Source organism: Lissotriton helveticus, chromosome 5_1 (assembly GCF_964261635.1).
Source record: "Lissotriton helveticus chromosome 5_1, aLisHel1.1, whole genome shotgun sequence".
Lineage (NCBI taxonomy): Eukaryota > Metazoa > Chordata > Amphibia > Caudata > Salamandridae > Lissotriton > Lissotriton helveticus.
The window spans coordinates 1,045,570,472-1,045,582,013 of record NC_136065.1 but is presented as its reverse complement, the minus strand read 5'-3'; the positions used below and the strand labels follow the sequence as shown (position 1 = coordinate 1,045,582,013).

The 11,542-nt window shown below is 47.4% G+C and overlaps 1 protein-coding gene across 2 annotated transcripts in view; it reads left to right on the top strand.

Annotated features, from left to right (window-relative positions):
- Positions 1-2,263: 2,263 nt before the first annotated feature.
- The window catches only part of UBTD1 (ubiquitin domain containing 1), a 280,225-nt gene continuing 270,946 nt past the window's right edge, over positions 2,264-11,542 (top strand). Inside the window, exon 1 of one of the 2 annotated variants that reach the window (XM_078643576.1) lies at positions 2,264-2,960. In XM_078643576.1, the coding sequence (XP_078499702.1) occupies positions 2,876-2,960 (85 nt within the window). In that variant the 5' untranslated portion in view covers positions 2,264-2,875. The remainder of the gene's footprint in view (positions 2,961-11,542) is intronic. The other variant, XM_078643577.1, reaches the window with a different exon arrangement.

The following is an 11,542-nucleotide window of genomic DNA, read 5'->3' as shown; positions in this document are numbered from 1 at the left end:
CTGTATGTAGTGAATGGTTCGTGGAATGTTATGCATAGATGCTATCGCATTCGGCCACTGGGCGAGGAGCTGCCTAAACAGGTTTGGCCGAAGACAGGGGAGTCAGTTGGGACAGGTCAGGGGAAAGTCACGAAAGGTGGACGTGTCTATTTGGATCAAGCTCGACCTTTAATTGACTTATCATGAGGGCAAGATGCAAGATGGATGCCGTTCACAAAATGGAGTTTAAGGGATGGGACGGAAACTGTGATTTAGGGGTGTTGGCAACCCTCGATTGTAACGCAAATACATAGGAATGATGTCCTAATCATTATCGGTTCGTAGACACCAAAATCGTCTCGGTACGTTGAGATTTTGTGACACGGGTATTGGACCTCGATATCGGAAGAACAACAGGGTCCGGATTTTGAGAACCACAAACCCTCAGTAGAAGTCTTCTAAAACAGTGAAATAAGAGTTACCATAAAGCCACAGTCAAGCAGGAATAAAGGAAGCAGGGAGGCCTGAACCTCTCAAGGTCCAAAAGGATCTGCTCTAACTGCTAACAGTGTGAACGCTAATTAAAACACACAGATACCCCTCATCAGTCATCTCTTGCACCACCCCTCCAAGGACCAATGGTGTTTAGCATTACAGGTGCCGCGGCAACATCTCCAAACGTTGCCATTCCACAGAAATCAGATAGCTTCAGCTGCCTTGAGTTTACCTCTGCTCCTGATACACGATTTATAGGAGGCTTCTTCTGCTCATGAAATCATCCCGTTCTTGCCAAGATTTCTCTTCTCAGGCCTCACATATGCAATGTAATTTCAACAAATTCAGTACATCTTAAAACATGTGTAAATATATGTGTAGAACTACAAATTTCCAGGACTAAATAAAACATTAATGTAAACATGTTCATAATTCTCTAATTTCTACAGTGAATGTACTTCAGAAGTACATTTTAATGCTTCACTCCAGGTTAATAAAGTTAAGGCATACAGAGTATATATTACTAAGTGCGCGTAATTTTTGCGCTTCTGTGGTGTGTAAAACCTTTCTCTTTTAACTCTGCTGTTTCTGGCCCTGCTATAGTGATTTTCGGCTGCGCCAAGATACCCTGTTGGGGTAATTTGTGCGCTATATCAAATTAAAATAACATAACAAGAGTAGAACCTAAATTGCGCTGCTCCAGTGGTCTGCTGACACCAGCAGACCACCGTGCCCGTGATTGTAGCCAATCCTACTGGATACAAATTTGCAAACTACCGCATAAATATTTATGAGGTAAATTGAATTGCGACCCACTATGATTCTGTATTCTATAAACCGACCTATTAATAAAAAAATAAGAATACATTCAGTTAAAGTCAGTGAGCAAATTGCGACCCCTTTTACTTAATCCATTCTTTGTACATCAGGCCCCTATTTCCCCATAGATCACACCCACTTCTACCACTCGCAGGGAGAAACAATAGATGAACTGTGAGGGAAAAGCAAGACGGTGATACCACATTTAATTTCACTGGGGAGAGTAGCACGTGAAGGAGAGACAAAATGAAAACATGAGCTGGCACAGAGTGCTGAAAAATAAATAAATAAAAGTAGTTATATGAATTTAAGCTGTGGAATGATACAATTAAATGGTTTCTAAAGAAGTTATGCTGCAGGGGGAGACAAACACCAGAAGAAGGAAAACCATCCGATAACTAAGAAGCAAACAAATGAGATTGACACGAGAAAGCCAACCATTAGTATGCACATGGTTGGCTCAAAGCCCACTGTAAGTTTTGGTATTGCCCATAATAGTTTTTTTTTTTAAACAACAGTTGTTGGTAAGAGCTAATGACATTTTCTGCATTTTGTATGTGCTATTACGTAATTCTGTAATTTGTTATTAAAATACCACCTCTAACTGCCGGGCAGAATTGGTAATTGCATTTATATGTGGAGAAGTTGGTTATTTGTTATGTTATTTTCTCCCTATGGATGCGAAGGGCGGCGAGGAGTAGGGAGAATGCCATGCAGCTGGCAGGAGCAGGAAGGGATTTTTTTTCGTAATGAGGAAGACTCGCCGGGAGAAGAGGAGTGGGGATATTTTATCACATGAAGTGACCGCCCCCACTCAACCAGCCCTCCCTTTCTACAAGCTGAACGCTTTCGAGCGTGCACAAGTTCTCAGGAGCCGCTTCTCACTGCAGGACCACTCTTGTGGCTGTGTGTTTACGTTTGTTGCGCCCAATATACGCATCAGCAGCAAATGCGACGGGAGGCGGCGCGCAGCTGGCGGAGGCGGGGCCCCGTCACCCTCGGCTCCGGGAGGAGTCACATGCGCACCTGGGGGGGAGGAGCCCGCTCAGCTGAGGGAAGTGGAACGAGGAACTGGAAACAAACGTGAGAACTCGGAGTCCGAGGAGCCGGCGCGGGGCGCACCGGAGTGGGGGTGCAGGCAGACCGCCTCAAGTTAAGGCTCAGCCCAGGTGGGACGTCGGTGCCTCGGTAACAGGGGCCATTAGAGCCGCGTAGGGGTCTCAGGAAGAGGAGCAGAGCGGAACTCACGGGAAAGTCTCGCGGAAGAGGCAGCTTTGAGGCTGCTCGGAGCTGAGGGTTTCTGTCAGGGAGCGTCTGAGCCGGGCCCGGCCTCCCGTGGAGGGCTCGGGGACCCCTCGCCCGAGAGTGGGTCGTTCTGTTGTCTTGTCCGGTCAGGGGACACCCGGGACTTTCTTCTCCAGGGGTCTGTATTCTTTCAACTGCTGTTTGCATGGAGCCTGGACGGAGGGGCAGCGGCGCCCACCCTCTGCAGGCTCAGTGAAGACCCCCAGGGACCCGGATCAACTGCGCCTGGAGCCCGTGCGGGGCGGGGAGATGGCGAGCCCCCGGATCTGAGCCCGCCATGGGGGGCTGTGTGGGGAGACCTCCGCGAGGGGAGAGCCAGGGCTCCCGTGGCAGGGCGGCCGGACACCCCCGGAAGAGAGCAGGTAAGAGGGGTCTGGACTCGCGTATTTATTTATTATTTATTTATTTTATTTATTTATGCAATTTTATATAGCGCGGACTTTACCCGAAGGTGTCAGAGCACTTCACAGAAGGACCAAGTGATATACAGGAACTAAATACAAAAGCAAACAATAAGTTACATGGATCAAAAGTGACACTAGTGAGCAACCAAAATACATGAGGTAGCATGTATGGAGAGTCGTTTAGAATAAGAGCTGTTCTGAGGCCTACCGCACACACCTCGAGAGGAGCAGAGATCCGTCTGTGCGGCGGAACATGAGAGGAGAGATGAGATGAGACCACACACACAGGCACAACCCCCGTCATGAATGCAACTGTGATCTAATATATATAAATTTCTTTATTCGGTTTTTGTCAATTATAAAACCATAAAAGTAGCAATATGAAATTTACAGCATTAAAACAATTCATACAAAAAAGATTTCCTTTTAAAGATTCCTTCGATGTCTAATAATGCATTTTAAAAAGTTCAATACATGATAGCAGGTGCGCTCAGAGTCTAACATCTGCAGAAGGATCATGGCCGGACGGCATTGTCTAAGGCCCCAGTCTTTTAGTAATGGGAATAGCCAGGTTCTCCTGTGGGGATGGTAGTATTTACAAAACAGTATCGTATGCATACAAGTTTGAACAGAAGTCTCATCACAGGGGCATGCAGACAGTTTTGGTTCCCAAATGTTCGTTTGCGGGAAAGCGACAAGTCTGTGATACAGGTTGAGTCTGAGTCTAGTTAAGAGCATCCTTTCATATGAGTTAATTTCCAATGCAAGATAAGGCTGGATTTGTAGCGATAACTGTACCATGTTTGCGTGTTGTACAGATTGTTTGAGAGCAGGGTAATTCTGAGTGACTCAAGATGGCTCATTGCTCTCAATTTCAGCTCTTTCTTGCTTATCTCGGTCAGAGATGGTGGACTGAAGTAGAATCTTTCTAAACCCATGTCCGTAAAAAATCGCTTGACGTAGGTAAGCCAGGCTATTCTGTGCACATTATCGAGGGCCATTGAATCCTCTATGATGGCTTTAGTCAACATGTTCTTGTCAGAGAGCCATATGCGCCTCCAGAGTAGCAATGGCTGTGCTTTTATTAGGTCCTCAATATAGGGGATTCCCAGTTCCATGTGACATGCATATGTGGATGAACACTTGGGGGCGGATAAGAGGAATCTGGTGAATGAGTTCTCTGCTGTTTGTAGAGATGCGGTATCAACATGTCCCCAAACGCCAGCCCCATATAGGGCAGTGGATAGGCATTTTGCGGAATAGATTTGTAACATCTCCACTGGGGATCTCCTTCCGAGTCTTTGTGAAAAACTAATCAGAGCAGTGTTGGCTCTTCTAAAAAGGTGCCTTCTCGACTCAATGGCAGCTTTCCATTTTAGTTTCTCATCGATCATTATGCCCAGGTAGGGATATTGTGGCGTTCTCTCAAGGTTTTGGTTGTTGAGGGTGATGTTCTTTATCCGTTTACTCCCTCCACCGGCCACCATTACAAACGTTTTTTTCACATTTATATGTAAGTCCAGTGCGCCCATGAAGTCAGCATATTTGTTTAAGGATTTCTGGAGTTCTATGGGGGTGCGAGCCAGAATTACCGCGTCATCCGCGTAGAGCAGTGCCGGGATCATGCGTTGATTTATTCTTGGGAGGTCCTGCGCCCCTCTCAGCATCCTCTCTCCCAACCCGTTTGTATACAGGGAGAAGAGGAAAGGGGCTAGGACGCACCCCTGCCTGACTCCTCGCTCTACCTTGAATGACGGAGTGAGCTCACCCTTAGTCCCGTAGCGCACTCTCGCAGTGGCATTCGTATATAATTCCCTTAGAAAGTCCAATAGTGGGGGATCCACCCCCATGTTTCGCAAAAGAGTCCATAGCTTTGAGTGTGATACGCAGTCAAAAGCAGAGGACAAGTCCACGTACACCATGTACAATGTCCCCTGCTTTGCGTGGATGTACTTGGATACAATTAGACTTAAATTAAGGGCCTGTTCGACGGTTCCGAACCCTTCTCTGAAACCGAATTGAAGGTCCGATAAAATCTTACTGTCGTCAGCCCATTGTTGCAGTTGTTCCAGGAGTACTCTACCGACTACTTTTCCTGTGGAATCTAATAGAGAGATCGGTCGGTAACATTTAACGTCTTGACGGTCCCCCTTTTTAAAGATGGGGACCATAATGGAGTTGGACCAAGACTCCATTAAACCCAATCTCGCAGTTGCAGAGCATACTCTAGTGAGTATGGGGGCCCACAGATCCGGATATTGTTTGAAGAGATCCACAGGGACCCCGTCTGGTCCTGGAGCTTTGCCCCCTTTGCTTAGATTTAGTGCTTGCATTACCTCAAGAATATCAAACTGAATGTTTATTGGAAAGTCGACAGGAGGATGAGAATGAGTTGTTTCTTCTTTGGAAGATGTTAGTGTGAATATATGGGAGAAATGTTGTACCCATGTTTCCTCTTCTATCGCTACGTCAATTTGAGGTCTGCTGGAGTCAGAAAGAAAAGGGGTTTTCACTGTCCGCCAGAAAGACTCACTGTTTTTTGTGAGTGAGCTTTTATGTAAATCATTCCATAAGGATTGTTTTAGCTCCTGTTTTCTTTGTTTCCTGACTATTTTGTAGTGGTGTCTTAGATGTTTAATCAGTTGTGTGTCTCTTTTTGGTTGCCTAAGAGCCTCTTTTAATTTGATTAGAGAGCTCGTACATTCGTGATTGAACCAGCCTGGGATTGTTGGGTTATTTAGATTATTTGATTTATTTTCCCTGGTCAGCATTAGTTTGGTTTTATCCAAAATGATCTTGAAGTTTTGAAGGATGGCGTTGTCATCAGACTCCAGGTCTAAGCAGTTTATTATGTTAGGATATAGTCTTTATTATACTACTGCTTAGTTGGGTTGGATCCATCTTGCCCCATTTCACTGTGAAACCATTTGGTCTGCCCACTTCTATCTGATTTTGAGAAAGAGTGTGTGCAATTAGGGTTGTCCGTGTTGGGTGATCTAGAAGATCCAGATCCACTCTAAGCGCAGAATGATCACTTAAGTTGTTTGCCAATAGGGTAAAGTCCGTGGTTAGCTGTCTCAACCCATCCGTTGTTAAGACATAGTCTACAGTGGTCTCGTGTCCCCGCCCTAGATATGTGGGATAGAGAGTATTATCATCCGGATTTTGCTTGTTTATTAGTGACAATTCCAGGTCTGTGAGGAGATTGTTCATCGCTTCCCCTTTACCATCGTGTGAAAAATGGGCAAGGGGGTTGTCGTGCTCGTCCACTATCCCACAGTTAAGATTGTTCAGATGTGGGCAGGGATGGATATTAAAATCTCCTCCCCATAATAAGTGAACAGTTGCCTTTCTACTATATGTTTTAGTATTTCTAGCGATTTTTTTTTTTTCCTGGATTGTCTGAAGAGTTTTGATGAAGTTTTCTTCTTCTAGGTTGTTGTAGAAGTTTACTAGGATGACAATAGCATCTTTGCCAACTGAGATGGAAATAAGTTGGAAGTTTGGAGAGTTTTCAATTTTGAGGAGTTTGAGGCTAGGAATTGTGTTAGCTATGTAGGTGATCAAGCCCCCCTTGGGCCTACCCGCAGTACTGGGAATGGCTGGGGAAAAAAGGGTTTTGTAGCCTGCGATATGTAGCTCTTTTACTGCCCATGTTTCCTGGAGGCATATTATATTTCCATCCTCGAGAAATTGAGCTGCTGAGCCATCATCTATTTTGGGGCGAAGTCCCGCTATGTTCCAGTAAATGATAGACAAAGATCGTTGCCTATTATCTTGTCTTATGATCGTTTTCCTTTCCGGGACACTAGATAGAGTATTTGGGTTGTCATTGGTAGAATCTGGTGGTGGTCAATCGACCATCTCCAGGCTACTGTATCGGTTCATTGTTGGTATACCTGACCAGTTTCCCCAGTACGGTGTTTCTCCATATCTAGGTCTAGAGGGCCGCTGTGGTGGGGCACCCCATTGTTCCCATTCTCTTCTTCTGTTGCGGGGACCCATTACCTGCCATGGGGCTTCCTGTTGATAATAATTTGGGTCGGCCGACCACCATATGGGGTCTAGTCCGTTCTGCTGTGGGGGGATTTTGGGTCTAGCATTAGTAAAGTCCCAGGGCTGTGGAACTGCTTTACGCCACAAATTGTCTTGTTCGTTAAAGTGGCTGTTATAATGCTTTTTGGGATAAAAGAAGGAGAGACTCTTTGTATCTATACCCCCACTTGGATTATGTTGTTCCCAGGAGCATATGTACTCGACAGCCTTGGGGTCCTCAAAAGTGATGACAATACAGTCACCCTGTATTAGTTTTTTCGTGTGTCCCACCCAAGGGGTCCTACTGACTGTTGCTATCCTAGTTGTCCAGTTAGGGGGAGAAGGGCGGTTCGTGTTTAGCCAATATTGGACTTTATTTTTTAGGGACCAGTTAGGCTCTGTTGTCTCCCCTGTTAATTCTGGTACACCCGTCATTACGACCACGTATGGTGATGCTTCAGGTGGTAAATGCATGTAAGTTCTACCATCGTTAGCTCCTCTAGTGGTACCTTTATTAACTGTGGGATTTGATTTGGTCTGGGGAGGGTTGGTAACAGCTGGTGTTTTTGGGGCTGGTGTGTTTACTTTTGTTGTGTTAGTAGCAGTGGCTTTTGGAAGTGTGTCAACGTTAGTAGTTGGTACTATTGTTACCGAGAGTGGTTTGCCTACTACAGGGTCTTTTGCAGCAGGTTGTGGTTTTGTTACAGGACGGGTTTGTGTAACTTTTTTACTTTGTAGGGGGGGTGCAGATTGATTATTTGTTCCCTTTTTTTGGGGTTCAGAAGTTAGGTTATGTTGTAGAGATTTAGTGATTTTTAACATTTGGGTTTCTATATTTATTAATCTCATTTCAAGAGGTTGGAGTAGAGTTTTTAATACTAAGGTAATTTTGTTTACTAGATCAAGAGAATCTGATTCATTGCTGTGGGAGATGATAACGGGTGAGCCTATGACCGTAGTATTTATATTGTTGTTAGGGGAAGAATGGTGTACTAGAACCTGATGATTAGTAGGGTCCGCCGCTCTAGGTGACGAGCGAGCCAAGTTGGGGGGCGTGATTAGATCAGTTGTCTCAACTATTTCGATCCCATTAACTAGATCTGCTTTCCCCTTATCCTTCCTTTTCTTTACAGCCCCCTCCCTCCTCCCTCTTGCCTGTCTTACTTCTTCTGGCGTTTGCTCGCGTAGAAGTTCAGGTGTTTTTTCTAAGTCTGAGTTGGTAAGTGAGAGGGATAGTTGAGAGGCTGAGAGATCTACATTGTTCGGCAGGCTAAGCCCCTTATTGGCTTGTGGTGGATCGGCTAGGGCGTTTTCCATCTCTGGAGTTCTCACTGTGGCCAATGGTCCCATAGAGGATCGCCTTGCGATCGCGAGATCTGTAGATACTCTTCCCTCTATCAGGCTGATGCTTTGGTCAATAAAGGTGTTAGCCTTGGCCAAAAAGTCATCCATTGGGCCTAGAAGCTGTTCTCCGATGCCTCTCTTTTTTAATTTCTTTAGTTTGTTACTCCTGGTATTCATTTTTCTTGGAATAGTTTGGAGGGGATGATCTGATTAGAATGCAGAAGTAGGAAGTAGAAATACTCAAGGGATTGGGGATTAGAGGGGGAGCCCGGCCCGGTCTCCCCACGGTCTCGAACGGCCACAAACGGCCCGCTCTTTGCCCGGTCTTCGCCCCGGTTTGCGTCCCGCGCGCGCGCCCCGCGGTCCGCGGGAAAAGCGGGGTTAAATAGGGAGTGTTGGGGGCGGGAAGAGACACCAGCTGCGCTGTGGTCTTCAATGCGCTGTGAATGCTGGGTCTCGCAGTCCCGTCCCGGTCCCCGCAGGCGGAAATCCCTCGTCGATTGCTCCAGGAGCGGAGCACCTCCGGTGGCAGCAGACGGCAAAAACAGGCAAGTGTCAGGCAGCTGACGGCTAAGCAAACGGCACCCGGTGAGCAGGGTCCGCAAGCCGCTTTATGCCTGCGGGAGTGCTGGGGGCGGGAAGAGACACCAGCTGCGCTGTGGTCTTCAATGCGCTGTGAATGCTGGGTCTCGCAGTCCCGTCCCGGTCCCCGCAGGCGGAAATCCCTCGTCGATTGCTCCAGGAGCGGAGCACCTCCGGTGGCAGCAGACGGCAAAAACAGGCAAGTGTCAGGCAGCTGACGGCTAAGCAAACGGCACCCGGTGAGCAGGGTCCGCAAGCCGCTTTATGCCTGCGGGAGTGCTGGGGGCGGGAAGAGACACCAGCTGCGCTGTGGTCTTCAATGCGCTGTGAATGCTGGGTCTCGCAGTCCCGTCCCGGTCCCCACAGGCGGAAATCCCTCGTCGATTGCTCCAGGAGCGGAGCACCTCCGGTGGCAGCAGACGGCAAAAACAGGCAAGTGTCAGGCAGCTGACGGCTAAGCAAACGGCACCCGGTGAGCAGGGTCCGCAAGCCGCTTTATGCCTGCGGGAGTGCTGGGGGCGGGAAGAGACACCAGCTGCGCTGTGGTCTTCAATGCGCTGTGAATGCTGGGTCTCGCAGTCCCGTCCCGGTCCCCGCAGGCGGAAATCCCTCGTCGATTGCTCCAGGAGCGGAGCACCTCCGGTGGCAGCAGACGGCAAAAACAGGCAAGTGTCAGGCAGCTGACGGCTAAGCAAACGGCACCCGGTGAGCAGGGTCCGCAAGCCGCTTTATGCCTGCGGGAGTGCTGGGGGCGGGAAGAGACACCAGCTGCGCTGTGGTCTTCAATGCGCTGTGAATGCTGGGTCTCGCAGTCCCGTCCCGGTCCCCGCAGGCGGAAATCCCTCGTCGATTGCTCCAGGAGCGGAGCACCTCCGGTGGCAGCAGACGGCAAAAACAGGCAAGTGTCAGGCAGCTGACGGCTAAGCAAACGGCACTCGAAGTATTTCGAAGGCTCAAACCATCTAATAATGGAGCGGGGAGGTGCGCGGAGACCAAGGGATAGCACAGGGCACTCTCCATGTCCACCAGGAAGTGACTGGAGAAAATGGCCCGACAGTGAGTAAACTGAGGGAGGGTAGGGGTGCAGATGGCGGAGATTCCCCACAAACTGAGAAGGGAATGGGAACTTATTTATAGAAGTTAGCAGGGACACAACTGGGATTGTGCTTGCATCCTCCGTGGAGCTGAAAGTGGGCAAAGGCAAATGAGCCCTTACTTTTAGAAAATAATAGTGGTAAATGGTAGTGACATTTCTGATAAGCCCACAACACTCCACAACCAACCAAGAGCAGAATAAAGTGGGAGACACTCTTGTGCTACGAGTCTGAAGGACCACTGCTGGAGGGATCCACTTGCATAGCCAAATATGAGCTTTTACATTGAGGGGATGCCAAGGGGGCTGAGTGTGACTGCTGAGCTTGCATGGGGTCCCTGTCTCAAACACAGCAGCTGGGGACTGGCAACGAAAGAGGGGTAGTTGGCACTGACTGGGCATTCACCATCATAAACCCGAGGGAGCTGATATCCGTGCAGATCTGCCTTGTGGACACTGGATGCACAAGCATCAGGAGATTAGGGGGAGGGGAGCTTGTGTGTGATGTAGCAGAAGAGCCACCCCAGGCTAGCCTTTGTGGTACCAATGAGTCCTTGGCTTGGGGACAAAGATGAGGACAGTATCGTGGGACTGAAGTGGTTCATGATCTGTGTACACCAGACAAGACAAAAGGTATTTTGAATCCGCAACAATTGTCACATAGCAATTATAACACACGATCATTCTGACACGTAACAATAGCAAAGTCTCTAACTTAACACAGAAATCACCAGAACAGCATGGACAGTCTCCCTTCTTGCTCGCCCAATTATTGCAACTTTCAACTCATGACACTGCATGTATTTGCACGTGTTTCTAGCAATTTCAAATGTACAGATTTTTTTATTGCTTACCATTTGTTATATTCACCCTATCTACCACCTCTATCAACATTTCAGCTACTTAGACCCTCAATTGTACTATCATGCACCACTCTATCCCAGGCCACTCTACGCTAAGCCACTCAGCTGTACCCTGTGCCATGCCTTTAACCTTTAGCCATGCTGAACAGCAGCCATCCTGCTGTACAACATGACTAAATAACATTGGCAAAGCCTATAGCTCTCACCTAGGAGAGACCTATTGGCTTTGGCAAAGCTTGTTTTCTTTGTGATTGTATTGCATCAATGAAGTACGGTCTGGGATTCCCCTGAAAGCTTTTATATCATGACTCCAATTCAGCTGTCCAATTGGAGTCGAGTGAATGTAGTGTTGCAAATGTTTGATCATGAAATCCACTTAATCAAATTTATATTGGGTTTAAGTCAATCAGTGTGCTCTGCTCCAAGTCCTCATACTAATCCCAGAGCAGTATGGGACAGAACACTGTAAAGATGTTTGTTGTTATTATCAAACCCCAGCATAAACCTACTTTTGTTTGATAACTTCTTTACAAATACTCCTTGGTTGACCCTTTCTGCCGTATATAAACATGTCCGATAAATGCATATTTATTTGAATGGGCAGAGGCATTACCAAATAATCA